The sequence below is a fragment of the Lineus longissimus genome, chromosome 1, assembly GCF_910592395.1.
Source record: "Lineus longissimus chromosome 1, tnLinLong1.2, whole genome shotgun sequence".
In the NCBI taxonomy this organism is placed as follows: domain Eukaryota; kingdom Metazoa; phylum Nemertea; class Pilidiophora; order Heteronemertea; family Lineidae; genus Lineus; species Lineus longissimus.
Genome location: NC_088308.1, coordinates 19551206 through 19566815, shown reverse-complemented (window position 1 = coordinate 19566815; position 15610 = coordinate 19551206). Strand labels below are relative to the sequence as shown.

At 40.6% G+C, this 15610-nt stretch overlaps 2 protein-coding genes across 8 annotated transcripts; both read left to right on the top strand.

Annotated features, from left to right (window-relative positions):
* Positions 1-224: 224 nt before the first annotated feature.
* Positions 225-9216, top strand: LOC135490641 (DNA ligase 1-like). Of its 5 annotated transcripts, none has more exons than XM_064775948.1 (10): positions 225-324; positions 814-1482; positions 2113-2331; positions 2666-2797; positions 2916-3038; positions 3831-4049; positions 4382-4513; positions 4810-4932; positions 8212-8328; positions 8719-9216. In XM_064775948.1, exons 2-10 carry the CDS (start codon positions 922-924, stop codon positions 9010-9012), a joined length of 1920 nt encoding a protein of 639 aa, XP_064632018.1. In that variant the 5' UTR covers positions 225-324; positions 814-921; the 3' UTR covers positions 9013-9216. The 5 variants fall into 5 exon arrangements, with proteins under 5 accessions (XP_064632018.1, XP_064632026.1, XP_064632010.1 ...); XM_064775956.1 differs by having other exon boundaries at positions 225-352; positions 814-1389; XM_064775940.1 differs by having other exon boundaries at positions 225-352.
* Positions 9217-9342: 126 nt separating this feature from the next.
* On the top strand, positions 9343-14315 carry LOC135490664 (uncharacterized). 3 transcript variants are annotated; one of them, XM_064775987.1, is made up of 5 exons: positions 9343-10391; positions 10835-11519; positions 12371-12589; positions 12903-13019; positions 13633-14315. In XM_064775987.1, the coding sequence occupies exons 2-5, from the start codon at positions 10998-11000 to the stop codon at positions 13837-13839; spliced, it is 1065 nt and encodes a 354-aa protein (XP_064632057.1). In that variant the 5' UTR covers positions 9343-10391; positions 10835-10997; the 3' UTR covers positions 13840-14315. The 3 variants fall into 3 exon arrangements, with proteins under 3 accessions (XP_064632057.1, XP_064632076.1, XP_064632067.1); XM_064776006.1 differs by lacking the exon at positions 9343-10391 and adding an exon at positions 10428-10568; XM_064775997.1 differs by lacking the exon at positions 9343-10391 and adding an exon at positions 10580-10713.
* The last annotated feature ends 1295 nt before the right edge of the window (positions 14316-15610 follow it).

The window sequence follows — 15610 nt, the reverse complement described above, 5'->3', positions numbered from 1 at the left end:
ATCATGAGAGAGGGACTTCAGAATCCAAACGATACAACTTGCCTCGCACAATCTGACAGATGAGATAAAAAAAGTTTACCTGAGATCCCACTTCGAGAGTGTAAAGTGTCCTGCCCAAGACACGCAGTACACTGGCCTGAAATCAACCACGTGATCAACCCAACTCAGCAAACTGATTTTATGGTCCATCAGCGCTCCATATATGGGGAAAACCCATAATCTTGTTTAGACTCAATTTCGGTTTCTGGCTCGACTATTATAATTTATGGTCTCCTGGCAGTCCTGCTCTGGCAAAACTACGATTTACATGTTACAACAAATTAGGTAAACATGCACTAACCAATTGACAAGTGTGAGTATTTACTTTGTAGCGGCAGTACTGCCGTAATTGATAAGTGTGGTAGAATATCTGTGTACATTTTTGGATGCGCGGCTGACTGAGAGTGAGATCTCAGTTATATTTGACTCCTTGTTCTCGAACAAATATCAGTTCTAGATGAGTCTTTATTCGGACTCCGAGTCCTCAAACAAGTTTGATTCGGACACTCTCGTGTCTGTCGTGTGTGAGGACGGATGCGGGGCTATGAATCAAGTTTCGTTAAGGGGTAGATCTAAAAAGATTGTGAAAATGGCCATGAAAGGTCAAGGTAGAAGGAGTAGGAATCCACTGAGGTCCTGTTAATCGGGACATTTGCACAATGGTTCAATCATTACTCCTTTCCTTACATTGTACTATTCTGGTTTTCAATTATGGTAAAATATTGTCCTATGTTACTTGATATATATTCATGTAGTGTCAAATTTTTGTTCCAGGTTACTGATCAACTGAGAAGTGGAAAATTTAAAAATTGTCGGCAAGGAGTCATAACCAAAAAAACTTTCAGATTAGCTGACACTGAACTTTCCTGCTTCATCATAACTATGAGTATGAGTCAAGAAGGAAGTATTGAAGAAAAAAGACCTAATGTGTCTTTAAGTGTTCTGAGCCAAAGCATTGAGAGCGGTAGTTATGATAGCTACAACACATGTGTTGAAGGTGAATCATCTGTGGATGAGAAGATAATTGTTCCTGTGGGAGACGAGGTCCGTGATAGTGGTCACAGATTTGCTAGAGACTCAGACCAAATGATACAAAGGAAAAATGAAAATATGACTGAAAATAACGGAATTAGAGACAAATTTCAGATGAGTGTTGAAAGTCAAAGTGAAGGTCAATGTGGGGACATGACTCATCTTCAACTTGGAGATTCGTTTGACGGTGCTACATGTAATATTGAGAGAGACAGAAGATTTGCAAAGCAGAAAATCAGCAATAGTGATGATGCTATTTTAGAGGATCCTAGGCGTAATACTGGTACAGATGGTGTTTCTTCAGATATTTTTCAAAAAGTCAGTAAGGAAAATGAGGCTCTGAGACAGCAAGTGGCAGTTCTGGAATGTGAGCTGGCAAGGAAACCATCTGATGAAGACTTTGCCCAATCGGTATGAGCTGGTTGAGGCTTTTGTGCCTGAGTAGTATAATGTGGTGATGGCTTTCTTCAACTGCTATCATGAAACCATAAATCCATCATAATATTCTGTCTTCTATATTCAATTTAAGGAAAATCTGATGTCGTTCTGACAGCAGTCTGGTTTGATCCTGACATCTGTCTTTTAAGATGTCAGATCATGTCATCCTAACAAGATATCAGATTACATGTACATGCAATAAAGTGTTTTCACGGTCAGCCTGATGTTGGAGGGCAGAACAATGATTTGTTATGCCTGACTTAACTGAATCAAATGGTCTTTTGTCTGTGCCTCCAACATGGCCTGTGATGATGTCACGTGAAACCATTCTATTGGATTTTTCATGTGTTCATTTCACAGCAAAAAGGAGGAACATTGATTGCTCACATAACAACTGTTTGAGCACTTGCACACTGCAGACCATCCCAAACATGCCAATTGTCTAGCTTTGATAGATCTAGCTTTGATAATATTTTTCATATGTACTTTGGACTGTTTTATAATTAATTTTTATGAAAATATGTCAGACGTGCTGCTGCCATTGTTGTCTGGACCGTACTGGACATCTAGAGTGACCCCGCCCCTTCTTGTTCCATATTTCAGGAGAGTCGGAGGCAGGTGCTAGAGAATGAGAACTTTCGTCTAAGACAAAATATCAAGGGTACCAGCAGCGAGCTCATTTTGGATGAAAATGGTAGGCCGATGCAACTGAAGGAGGACATCCTTCTCAGACAAGAAAATGAACGGCTTTCAAATAAAATAGCTGTTCTTGAAAGTAGACTGGATGAAGCTCAGCACATGTTACCAAGAATTGATGTTCAGGTATGTATTTCAATTGTTGCATATTGTACAATGTAACTGGTAATTCTGACACCTTTATGGAGGCACTGCATATTATTATTACTCAACCTGGGCCAGTTTGACTTACTCCTGATATGATGGCTTAGACCGTATTGACAGCAGTTTATATTCTCCTTGACCGTTAGGGGTAATCTGAAACTTTGAACTCTTATTGACAACTCTTTGTTGCTACTGGCCATTTCAGTAACTTTTGCATGAAATTGTCATTACCTGTACCATGCATCATGATGCAATGGCGTGACAGGTGTGAAAAAGCGTTTCACTTGGCCCTTCATTTTCTGTTTTCATCTTCCAGCATAATCCATCCCCTGAGACTAGCGTTGTGGTAGCCCCTAGCATTGATGGTATGATTTACAAGATAGAGAGGCTGGAAGCCAGCAATCACGAGTATTTGATGGAGAAGAACAAACTTGAAAGAGAAGTTCGGGTTAGTGAGCACTATACTTTGATATCCTGTCAAGAAAACTCTCCTGTACATGTAGTTGACATCCCTGTTCATGTTGGACCTTAGCATATGATAATAATATTTTGTTTCTCTTTTGTAGGAAATGTACCGTACAATGAACGAAATGTTTGAAGCTAGTGAAAATGAGTTGCAGAAACTCCTGAAAGCAGAAAAGGACAAAAATAAAGCACTTGTGGAAGAATGCAAGCATCTTAGACATCAGGTTGGAAAATCTTTCTGATTTTTTCTGTCTGTAATCGTCTCAATCAGAATGAGAACTTCAATCCCCACCTTTATAACTGGTAGTCTATAGAGCTTGTCAAAGGGTCTTTGTGATCTCGGAGCATTGTGTGACAAGACCTGCAAAATGCAAACTTTCCAACAATGTCTTGTCAGCTAAGAACATAAATGATTTTTTCAACTGCATGGCCTGATTCAAATTACCCGCCAGCATAGATGGTGGGAAGCAGAAATAACATCATAGGAAAATCTGATGTCGTTCTGACAGCAGTCTGGTATGATTCTGACATCTGTCTTTTAAGATGTCAGATGATGTCATCCTAACAAGATATCAGATTACATATACACGTACATGCAATAAAGTGTTTTCACGGTCAGGCATGTTGGAGGGCAGAACAATGATTTGTTATGCCTGACTTAACTGAATCAAATGGTCTTTTGGGACTGCTTTCTTTTGTCTGTCCCTCCAACATGGCCTGTGATGACGTCCTTGAAATCATTCTATTGGATTTTTCCTGTGTTCATTTCACAGAAAAAAGGAGGAACATTGATTGCTCACATAACAGCTGTTTGAGCACTTGCACACTGCAGACCATCCCAAACATGCCAATTGTCTAGCTTTGATAGATCTAGCTTTGATAATATTTTTCATATGTACTTTGGACTGTTTTATAATTAATTTTTATGAAAATATGTCAGACGTGCTGCTGCCATTGTTGTCTGGACCGTACTGGACATCTAGAGTGACCCCGCCCCTTCTTGTTCCATATTTCAGGAGAGTCGGAGGCAGGTGCTAGAGAATGAGAACTTTCGTCTAAGACAAAATATCAAGGATACCAGCAGCGAGCTCATTTTGGATGAAAATGGTAGGCCGATGCAACTGAAGGAGGACATCCTTCTCAGACAAGAAAATGAACGGCTTTCAAATAAAATAGCTGTTCTTGAAAGTAGACTGGATGAAGCTCAGCACATGTTACCAAGAATTGATGTTCAGGTATGTATTTCAATTGTTGCATATTGTACAATGTAACTGGTAATTCTGACACCTTTTATGGAGGCACTGCAAATTATTACTCAACCTGGGCCAGTTTGACTTACTCCTGATATGATGGCTTGGACCGTATTGACAGCAGTTTATATTCTCCTTGACGGTTAGGGGTAATCTGAAACTTTGAACTCTTATTGACAACTCTGTGTTGCTACTGGCCATTTCAGTGACTTTTGCAGGAAATTGTCATTACCAGTACCATGCATCATGATGCAATGGCATGACAGGTGTGTAAAAGCGTTTCACTTGGCCCTTCATTTTCTGTTTTCATCTTCCAGCATAATCCATCCCCTGAGACTAGCGTTGTGGTAGCCCCTAGCATTGATGGTATGATTTACAAGATAGAGAGGCTGGAAGCCAGCAATCACGAGTATTTGATGGAGAAGAACAAATTTGAAAGAGAAGCTCGGGTTAGTGAGCACTATACAGTAGCACCTCTCTATTAAGGACACCCTCGGGACTGACAAGTGCTATCCTTAATAGAGAGGTGTCCTAATTAGAGAGGTCAAATTGAAAGGAAACTACTAATTTGGGACCAAAACTAGTGTCCTTTATAATAGAGAGGTTGTGCTTAATAGAGAGGTGTCCGCTAGGTTCCACTGTACTTTGATATCCTGTCAAGAAAACTCTCCTGTACATGTAGTTGACATCCCTGTTCATGTTGGACCTTAGCATATGATAATAATATTTTGTTTCTCTTTTGTAGGAAATGCACCGTACAATGAACGAAATGTTTGAAGCTAGTGAAAATGGGTTGCAGAAACTCCTGAAAGCAGAAAAGGACAAAAATAAAGCACTTGTGGAAGAATGCAAGCATCTTAGACATCAGGTTGGAAAATCTTTCTGATTTTTTCTGTCTGTAATAATCTCAATCAGAACGAGAACTTCAATCCCCACCTTCACAACTGGCAGTCTATAGAGCTTGTCAAAGGGTCTTTGTGATCTCGGAGCATTGTGTGACAAGACCTGCAAAATGCAAACTTTCCAACAATGTCTTGTCAGCTAAGAACATAAATGATTTTTTCAACTGCATGGCCTGATTCAAATTACCCGCCAGCATAGATGGTGGGAAGCAGAAGTAACATCATAGGAGGCCAACTACATTTGCAGGTAATTTCTAATTCCCAAAATTGCTGGTGTCATGTTTTCATGTGAGATGGCAACTGCAACTCCCTGGTGGAATCGGGCCTTTACGGTGATCTGTGCCAATGAATATACTGTAGTTTCATGAAAATAACACCTCTTCATTAACCGTCGGTGTCGCCGCCCCTAACTCATAGGGTGGCGAACAGAGCTGTTGAGAAGGCCGATCATTGGCTGGGATTCCAGAGAGGGTTGTCCAGGCCTCATATCCAATATGCTTCAGTTTTGAGTCCAATCCTTATTGTTTGGGTTGTTGAAACCGATTCGTAGGTCTCCTATGAATGGGATAATGGGATCGGGTCTTCGGCCATTGTACTGAGTGTCCCAGAACATTTTCAACTAATCGTCATTGGTAGTGTAAAGGGTGTCCCAGTGCTAATGGCTGATAGTGTACAGGGTGTCCATGAAAAAAGCCCAACTGACATATTGGCTTCTGCTGGTTTTAGGGACTGACCTGCCCTTTCAAAGTGAGGCACTGCTCAGGGAGGTAATGGAGCATGTCTTCGGGTCTTATCATCCCTTACCAGCTTCGGGCTTTCAAAGATACTTTGCAGTGCGAAATTGGTAAGAATGAGAAGTTGTCCGTCACATATCTGGAGACAAAACCGAACATCCCTCTGAATGTACAGTCTTGTCCGAAGTGATCAGTGAAGGAATAAAAAAGAACAATGCAAATCCCGATTCAATTTTTTTTCAAAGCTAAAGATACACATTATTAGATTGTCCAGCTTTCAGAATCGTACCCACAATCATTCACAACACCCACAGTCAATTCAAGTCCATCACAATGTCCTCCTCGACTACAGTCACGAACTCTGGTCCATCCACGGCAGTCTCCTCTTCTTCCTCCAAGATAGCATGTGGTCCAGCTTCGATTGGCCTTGGTTGAAACGATGCTTCAAATCAGTTGACGATAACGTCCTCATCAACACCATCCCAGGCATCTCTGATGATGTTGGTCACGTCTCTCAGGCCGATGTGAGGGCAGTCTCCTCTTTCGTCCGTGTGGTCCTTCTTCCACGATTTCCATTGTCACCGTACGTGACATTTGAAGGACTTCATGACTGCAACGTCTAACGGTTGTACGAGGGATGTGCAACCAGCAGGTACGTAATCCAGGCTGCCTCTCATGTCGCGGACTCTCATCCAGAAGTTCTCTGTCCGGTGGACCTGATAATGATCGACGATTAACAGGAACTGGTCGGTCTCGTTGTCGGTGATGTAGGGTGATAGGACTTCATCTAACCACTTGTGCGCCGTTTCCTCCCTCATCCAACCAGTTTCCGATAGGGTAATCTTTACATCTGCTGGTGGGTTGTCTTGGAGGGCTGCAAACATCCGGACGAAACCTCTTCTGGGGAAGGTGATGTGCGCCGGCAACTTTGCTCCAGAGGCTGCGATGCAGAGGGTGACGGTGCATCCCAACTTAGTATTGGACCTGGATGATCAGACGTCTATGGCCTTCTCCCCCGTGGTGTTGGCCGTGTACATGGTTCTCATATCAAACAGGACAAAGGTTTGGTCCATGTTAAAGAAGAACCGCATCTGTATATCAAGACGATCAATGCTCCCAGTAACCGCATCTCGGAAGGTCTGGATCCTTGCAGCAGCATCAGCGGGGACGGTCGTTGTATTCTTGGCCACCTTCCGTAGGGACACGTGGCGTCTCTTCATCAAGCACTCCACCCAGCCTATGGATGCGTCGAAATCCCATAGCTGAGGGTGACAATGCTGAATCCCTTCTCTGACATCTTGGGCTAACTCGTTCCACCAGCTTTGCCACACTACCAACGCCTTATCTTGAATGTCGAGAACGGAGACTGCGAGGCGATGCTCTCTCATCTGCTGCAGCCATTGGTAAAGCTGGTCCTCAACATGTGGCCATAACGGATCACGGGGCTCCATCACCGTCTTTTTCCGGCCATGCCCTTCTTCTTGCTTCTGCTCGAGGTCCTCGAGATTCCACCTTCTAAACGTCTCCCAGGGGATGTTATAGTTGGCGGCGAACTCTCTCATACTGCGCACCGTACCGTTCACCAGTGCCTCCTTCTGGTCTCTCAGGTAGGCAAGTTTTTCTGTCACGGTGTAGCGCCGGCGTCGTTTTCTCAGCAGCTCTACAGCATCCACTGTCGCACAGGTTGTCTGCAATGTGGGTACCCTCAGTGGGGCTTCATTTATAGGCCTAAGAGGCCCTAGAATTCCTCAAGAAAACCACAAATCCTAGAAACTTCGATTCTGTTTTCTCCCACGTTGGCCTAGGGAGTCTAAATCAAAAAAAGAGGGTTGTAGAAAAACAGAGGATGAGCTCCTCGTTTTTCTTCGGAATTTCGTGACTACTAACATTGCCTGAATATCACTTTGCTTTACTAATGAAAGCATTTGTAGATTTTTCTTCAGAGTTTCAATAAGGACTTTTTTTGTTTTGGGGGGTTTGGATCAATCTAAAAGGTGCTTCAGTTTTATGAGACAACCTGTATAAACGGTCGGCGAGTGGCCTTACCATTTACGTCATTCCACATGCGCACTCATCGACCAGTAGGCCCACAACACTTCGAATCAACAGGGCTGCGGTAATAAGTGGTTTAGGGTAACCGTGACAGCTCGGCTGAGCCATCACAAGGGCCAGCGAAAACACTCATTGGTTACCTCTGGTGAATAGACTCGAGAGAAGAGGCCGGGCCTTGAATATCCCGAAGTGGTGTTATTTTCATGAAACTACAGTATGATGTCCATAATCATTTTAAACATGAATATTGCAGTCCTGAGATATACATTTATTTGCATTTGGGGTATTTGAGTTTACATGTTCAGCTACATGTACATTTTGATGCCACTCCCATCTTTTGTGGTGCCTGAGGTATTGATTGTTGGATTTTGAGCTGTCTATGTTCCATTGATAAGTCAATCTGATGAAGAAGTATACTTTTGAAACCAAACAGAGCTCTAATTTTCTTTTTTCTTGTAGGTGGAGACTTTCCGTGGTGATTACGAAGCTGAGAAAGGGGAATGGAGGAAGAAGGAGAGCCAATGGGATCATAAGTTTACAAGGGAAAGAGCCTTGAATGAGAAGCTTAAACGTGAGGTGAGCTTTATCAGCATTTCCCCTCATTGTAGCTAACAAATCTGGTCAATATGACCAGAAAATGATTGACAGAACTGCTGTGGGTCTGTTCTTACCTCACACCCTTGGTATGTTTTGTTAGCAGAACATTTTCAATTTTTGAGAGTTGGACAAGTTTGACCGAGTAGAACATTTTCATGATTTTGAGAGTTGGACAACTTCAACAAAAAGACTTCATGCTTCCCCCCTGTGCTTCAAAGAAAATCGAACCATTCACTAAAGTAATCGATGTGAAGTCTTGTCTTGACAAACACAGTGGGAAAGGCTCACAGTGTATACATGTATAACTGAGTTCTCAAAGACGGGTTTGAGGAATCAGATTTTGAATTTTGTCTCCAAATTCTTATCCAGGTGAAAGAGGAAAAAATGGAGGTTATGCGATTGCAGGCTCAGTATCAGAAGGAATTCCAGAGCAAGATGAAAATACAGGAGGACTTTGAGAAACGAAAACATGAGCCATCCAAAGCTACTACAAGTATACCAGGACCTTATCCATCTAGTCAGAGATCTATGATGTCAGATGCGAGTTTTGAACTCATTCAGTGTGAGGTTTGCTCGTTGACGTTTGTCTCAATGAGTAAACTGGACAATCATCTTGAGACATGTCACAGAAGGAACCCTGTTGGATGTCAAACACAAGAGTAGATTCATCTAGAGTTTTGAAATTGTTTTGTAAACAAGGATACCAATATACTGTTGGGACAAAAAGAACAGTCAGTTGGGCATTTGTATTGCTGCCTGACAAAAGGGTAGACACGACCTTTCTGGTTGAAGGTGACATTTATCAAGAATTGTATTCCTGTTGCTTATTAACCTTGCATTATAAACATTCACTTGTATTATAAACTATTTCATTTGTATTGCTTGCTAATTGTCCCACCAAATCTTGCCCGAATTTGTCAAATACACTCATTATGGATTATCTGTGCTCTTTGTTTTCTGACATCTAATTCAATTAGGTGAACCGATATTCTGGGAGCAATCGGTGTAAAGACAATTTAATTGTGAATGCTAGATGCACTGGTATGTGAAAACTCTCGACTCCTGCTGCTTGCTCTGTTCAGTGTCTGTTCACAGTTTGGTGGGATTTGATGGAATGAGAAGATGAGGCCAGAAGCTACTGTGATATTCCAGTTTAGGCTGATAGAACTGAGGACTAGCAAAATTGTAGTTATATGTACACATAAAAAGGGAGGGGCGTCTTGTCTTGAGAGTCATGTTGCGGACATAACTAGACCAGCAGTGCTATAGCAGTGTTACCTCTGTTAATTGCTTAAGCCTTTCTGGCCCTACATTTTACACCAGAATGGGCAAGTATAAGAAAGTGATAAGTTTCCTACAAAGCACAACAAAGGAGCATGCATAAGATTTTCATTTTATTTTGACTTTCCTTCTCATTGAACTTAAATGAACCATAATGATTAAATTAATCGGTTCGTGTCAGTGAAAGCTTTTTGAAATGATTTACTAGTCTATATCTAGAACACAGCCACGTGAGAAATCTGAGTATCAAAAGCATTCTTTGTAGTTTTTTTACAGGAAAATGTCACAGTCATGTGACAACTATTACATGAGTTGAATCTGATTATTGAAGAGGAGTGAAATATATGAAGTTTAGCTGTAAATGAGGGAATTCCTTTATGGCCCAGTGGTTGGCGCGTTGGCCCCAGAGTGGGAAGTTAAGCAACGTTGAGCGCGGTCAACCTTTGGATCGTTGACCGGCGCGTACAATACACCGCCGACTTTCTTTGGATGCCTTTAGTTACCATTGCAAAGCTTTTGAAAGGAAATGCTCTTCATTCTCCAGGATAGATATGGGGAGGGGAAAACCCACATCTAGGTCTAGAACCAGTTCCAGATTCAGAATTCAGTTTCAGTTTCAGTTTCATATCAATCTATTTCATATCTCAACAGTACTAGATAAAAGAAGATTTTAAGTCTCTGTTTCTTTCCTTGTTTGCGACATTCTTTAGCAACTTCAAATTTACGTTTCATTTCGTAATTCTGTGACCTTCAACAAAGAGGTAAGAATGCATTGAATTAAAATAGTGTGAAAGAATGTTTATGTACTTTTTTGGTTTCCAGGTATGATTGGGAGAATCACGGGGATTTGAGGCATACAGTGGGTCAGTTGGCTAATTAAAGACATTTTGGCTCTCTGTATGCCTTGGATGGACCAAAAACTGGCCAGGACCTTTTCGGTAGACACCTATCTTTAAGTGGGATTCAGTAAAATGGTGGTAGTTGTTTGCTTTTAAAATCCAACCTGATCTGATTCACTGTTTAACCACAGGGGGCACTTTGTGAAAACCAAAAATTTGCCATATGGGCAATGGTTAGTTTATGGTAGGTTTTACTGGTGGTGGTACACAATATGTGATTTATTTTTTGCCGAGTCTGAAAAGTCTGACTAATTCATAAGAATCAAACTTATTTGTGGTTTTTACCATATGATGTTGTTTTCCAGGTTACTGATCAACTAAGGAGTGGTTGAGTCAAGAAAATGTCTGCAGGATTTTTATGCGGATGATAAGGATCAGGATACTCATCATTTTCTGGAGATTTTTCCTGTTTTCTAATTGCCATTGAAAAGTCTCAACGATCATTAACCTTTCTGCTTCACCATCACAATGAAGCGAGGAGGGAGTGTTAAAGAACAGACGCCTGTTGTTTCTTCAGGCGTTCTGAAGCAACGGGTGAAGAGGGAAGGTGCTTGTAGTGACGACAAAGCAGGTGTTGAACGAGGATCACCTGTGGCTGAGGTGACGAGTATTCCTTTAGGAGACTTCAACCTTGATAAACTTACTGCAGGTTTTTACCAAATACAGAAAACTTGTGAAGATATGCCCGGAAATAACAGAGTTGGAGACCAATTTCGGACTAGTGTTGATTGGCAGAGTGAAGGTCAGTGTGGCCATCGGACTCTTCCTTTGATGGAAGGTTCAGATTTTGACTGTAAAATTCCGATGCAGAGTAGCAGCAATCGTGACAATTCTATCTCAAGGGGTCATAGACATATTCCTGTTCCAGATGAAGTTTCTTCAGATCTTTTCTTTAAAGTCTCTAAGGAGAATGTAATGTTGAAACGGCAACTGGCAGCTGTGAAAAAAGAGCTGGCAATGCGACAGTCTTCTGGAGACTTTACCCAATTGGTAAGAATTAGTCGATTAGTGAACTTCTTCAGCATATTATTAGAAATACAGTAAACCTTTTTTTAGGTCCCTGTGAGTCTAAGAAATACATACCTTAGTTAAACATGTAAAGGTACAAAATGTGTCCTTATACACATCAAATTGAATGGAATTGTTTTTGATACATGTTAAGTCAGAGCGTACATTTTAGAGCTAAGGTGACCCCGTAGGGATCGAGGTTCACTGTGCAAAAAAATACTGAAATTTCTCCATCCCACTTTTGTATTGGTGTAATGCCCTCTAATTGATAGCTTTGGACCAGGTCATGTACTGATTATATCAGTCACTGTTTGTACATGTGTGCAATATAGTTTCAGTTTCAGTATACCCTTGATGACCTCAACAGAACATGACACGTTCAATGAGATTATTCACCCTCTTTGCAAACAGTTCTTTGTTATTGCAATGAAGTATTACTAATATATGAAGGAATTTCTAAAAGATAATGACCTTGGTCTTGGTGCTTGGCAAAAAGGTCAATAAGACATACTGTACCTGTATATTCATCAAACTTCTTCCAAAACGCATTCTGAAACCGAGATCTCTACTATAAGTAGTACTTGCTAACAATGCAAACTGTCCATACATGTTTGTGTATCAGTTTTACTTTAATACCATAAGGTATATCATGCACAACTTGCTTTTAGACATACAGATACAGATGTAGACTGCTGTTATTGATCATTCTGCTTATTTCATGCAGTGTTTGTAATTGTATCAAAGACTGATTTGACAATATGTCGGATGTACTACTGACATTGTCTGGACCGTATTCAGCATCTAGAGTGACCCCTCCTTGTTCCATATTTCAGGACAGGCACATACAGGCCCTGGAGAAGGAGAAATTACATCTAAGGCAAGAGCTCAAGAGAGTCAACAGCATGTTGATTTCCGATGGAAATGGTCATGTGATACACCATACAGTGGACGAAATAATTGACCCGCGCCAAGATGCTTTGCAGCAACTCCTGAATGCAGAAAAGGATAAAAATAGAAAAGTTGAGGAAGAATGCTGGCTGCTTAAAGAGCAGGTGGGGCAGTTTTCAAATTTCTGTTTCAGGTGAAATTTGCAACGGATCTCCTAATCAATTGAAGAATTTTTTTTGCCTGACAATCATGGTAATAGTTTCTTAGGATGAATATACTGACACTGTCCGTAAAAAACTGTGTTAATGTGACAATTATTTTTCGTTGTGAAATTATTTTTGGCAAGATGGTGTAGAATTAATGTGTTTCAAGTTTAATCAAAGTAATATGGAATGATCCGCTTTATGGAAATTAACTTGCATGTGCAGCACCTTCCCATTGAAAAAGAGTTTAAAATGTCTCCCCGTTTTCTTGTAGGTTAAGGTCTATGAGGAGGACTTCCATGCCGAGAAAGAGCAGCAGAAAAAGAAGGAGATCTCGTGGGATACCAAGTTTACAATAATCAGAGCCACAAATGAAAAGCTTGCACGTCAGGTGAGTTTTTTTTAGCATTCTCTCATTTTAGGATATGACCAGAAAATGATTGAAAAACTTGTTGTGGCATTTTCCATGTAGTCTCAGTTGTTCTCTTTTTCTGAGCGGAACATGCAATTTTTTAGAGTTGAAAAAATTGTTGTGGCATTTTCCATATTCTCAGTTGCTCTCTTTTTCTGAGAAGAACATGCTATTTTTTGGAGTTGGACAACTTTGAGCAGAACATTTTCATGATTACGAAAACTGGACATCTCCAACAAATACTGCATACTTCCAGCCTATGCAAACATCAAAAATCGAACCAATGGACGCAAAGTTTTGTCATGACAAATACAGCAGAAAGGGTTTACAGTCGGGTCTAGGGGGTTTATTGGTTTTTGGAGTTCCTGGATTTTTCACAAAATCAGGCGGCTGTTTACTGTTTTCCAGTCTCTCTACTCACAGAATGTTTTGGTCAAAGTAGGTGGCTGTCCTATATACCCTGACCAGAGGCTAAAACAGCCCGCTACTTTTATAACCCCTCAAGGCCTGGTACTTCGTCCAAAAAATGCTGGTTTGTATCAGTAAAATATTGAGGCAATTGTGTTTGAATTCATCTTTATTTTTTAACCAGGTGAAAGAGAAGGATATGGTGATAGAGCAACTGCATACTCAGTATCGGAAGGAATTCGATAGCAAGATGAAAATACAGGAGGATTTTGAGAAACGAAAACATGAGCCATTCCAAGCTACTACAAGTACACCAGGATCTTATCCATCTAGTCAGAGATCTTATATGATGTCAGGTGCGAGTTATGAACTCAATCACTGTGGGAGTTGACCCGGATGATGTTTTCGTCAATAAGTGAACTGGAGAGTCATTGAAAGACAAGTTGCATTTGCGGTAGATAACCTGGTGGATATCAAACGTGTAGAAATTCATTGAAGAATTTTTATGTAGAACATTGTACATTCATTATGAGAAGAAGCCAGAGGCAACTGTGATATTTATAGATAGACCTAGTCGAAACTAGGAAAAACGTTAAATATACATGTAAAAATGTACAGTTTTATGCTTTTACGCTTATAAGTTTCTTTTACGCTCATGGGGTCAGCCTTTGATGTTTCTGACATGATTAGAAGTCACATTGAAATTTCATCGACATTTCCAATGTAAAGTATTTGTATTACTGGTAGAGGTTCTCATGCTTAATTTTTACGGCACTGATTCTTTGTGTCTATCCCTTTAAGATTTTTACGAATAAAGGACTTGTACAAAAAAAAGATGAATAAAAATATATATTATTAAGAACTAGATCAGTGACTTGGGCCATATATTGCCTGGATAGCTCAAATTTCATATCCGTCACATATACCCAGACAACACCTGTCAAGCTCATGAAGAATGCATTGAATTTTATGTCGCCTGATTATAAATGGCACTCCAATACGACCCAATAGATTGATAATCAGAAAGGTCAGTTGTCAAGTTGTTTGTTCAGGAAGTTTATCGTCATATAATACATAGAAGTAAAAACAGGCTCAGATTCGGTTTCATAACAAGGCTCAGAACCACTATAAGGTTAATAAAGTTCACTGTCTATTTAAAAATTTGGTAATGGAAAGTTTCAGAATATTTGTTAATAATCTGCTTTCCAATCCTCGAAATTCTTGGTGATTCGTTTTTACTCTCCTGACCCTTTCCCCCATCATCATGATGTGTCATTCGATAGAATTCCGTGATGATAAGAACTCTGCCCCTCCTCTGCTCTGTCATTTTTCCTTAAAACCGATAAATTTGTTTTTAAGCTCCATGCCTGAATAAACCAAGTGGTGGTTTTGACATTTGTCTCGCATGAGGACAAAAAACCATAATATCGATTGCTCTAGTTGATGAAGGCCCAATAATGTATTGATAACAACACAGGTAGTAGTGTAATCTGTCTCACTGGTGGTTGTGACAATTGTTTCACACTGGCACATGAAGGCCCAATAATGTATTGATAACAACACAGGTGGTAGTGTAATCTGTCTCACTGGTGGTTGTGACAATTGTCTCGCACTGGTACATGAAGGCCAAATAATGTATTGATAACAACACAGGTAGTAGTGTAATCTGTCTCACTGGTGGTTGTAACAATTGTCTCACACTGGTACACGAAGGCCCAATAATGTATTGATAACAACACGGGTAGTAGTGTTATCTATCTCACTGGTGGTTGTGACAATTGTCTCACACTGGCACATGAAGGCCCAATAATGTATTGATAACAACACAGGTTGTAGTGTAATCTGTCTCACTGGTGGTTGTGACAATTGTCTCGCACTGGTACACGAAGGCCCAATAATGTATTGATAACAACACAGGTAGTAGTGTAATCTGTCTCACTGGTGGTTGTGACAATTGTCTCACACTGGTACACGAAGGCCCAATAATGTATTGATAACAACACGGGTAGTAGTGTTATCTATCTCACTGGTGGTTGTGACAATTGTCTCACACTGGCACATGAAGACCCAATAATGTATTGATAACAACACAGGTTGTAGTGTAATCTGTCTCACTGGTGGTTGTGACAGTTGTCTCACACTGGCACATGAAGGCCCAATAA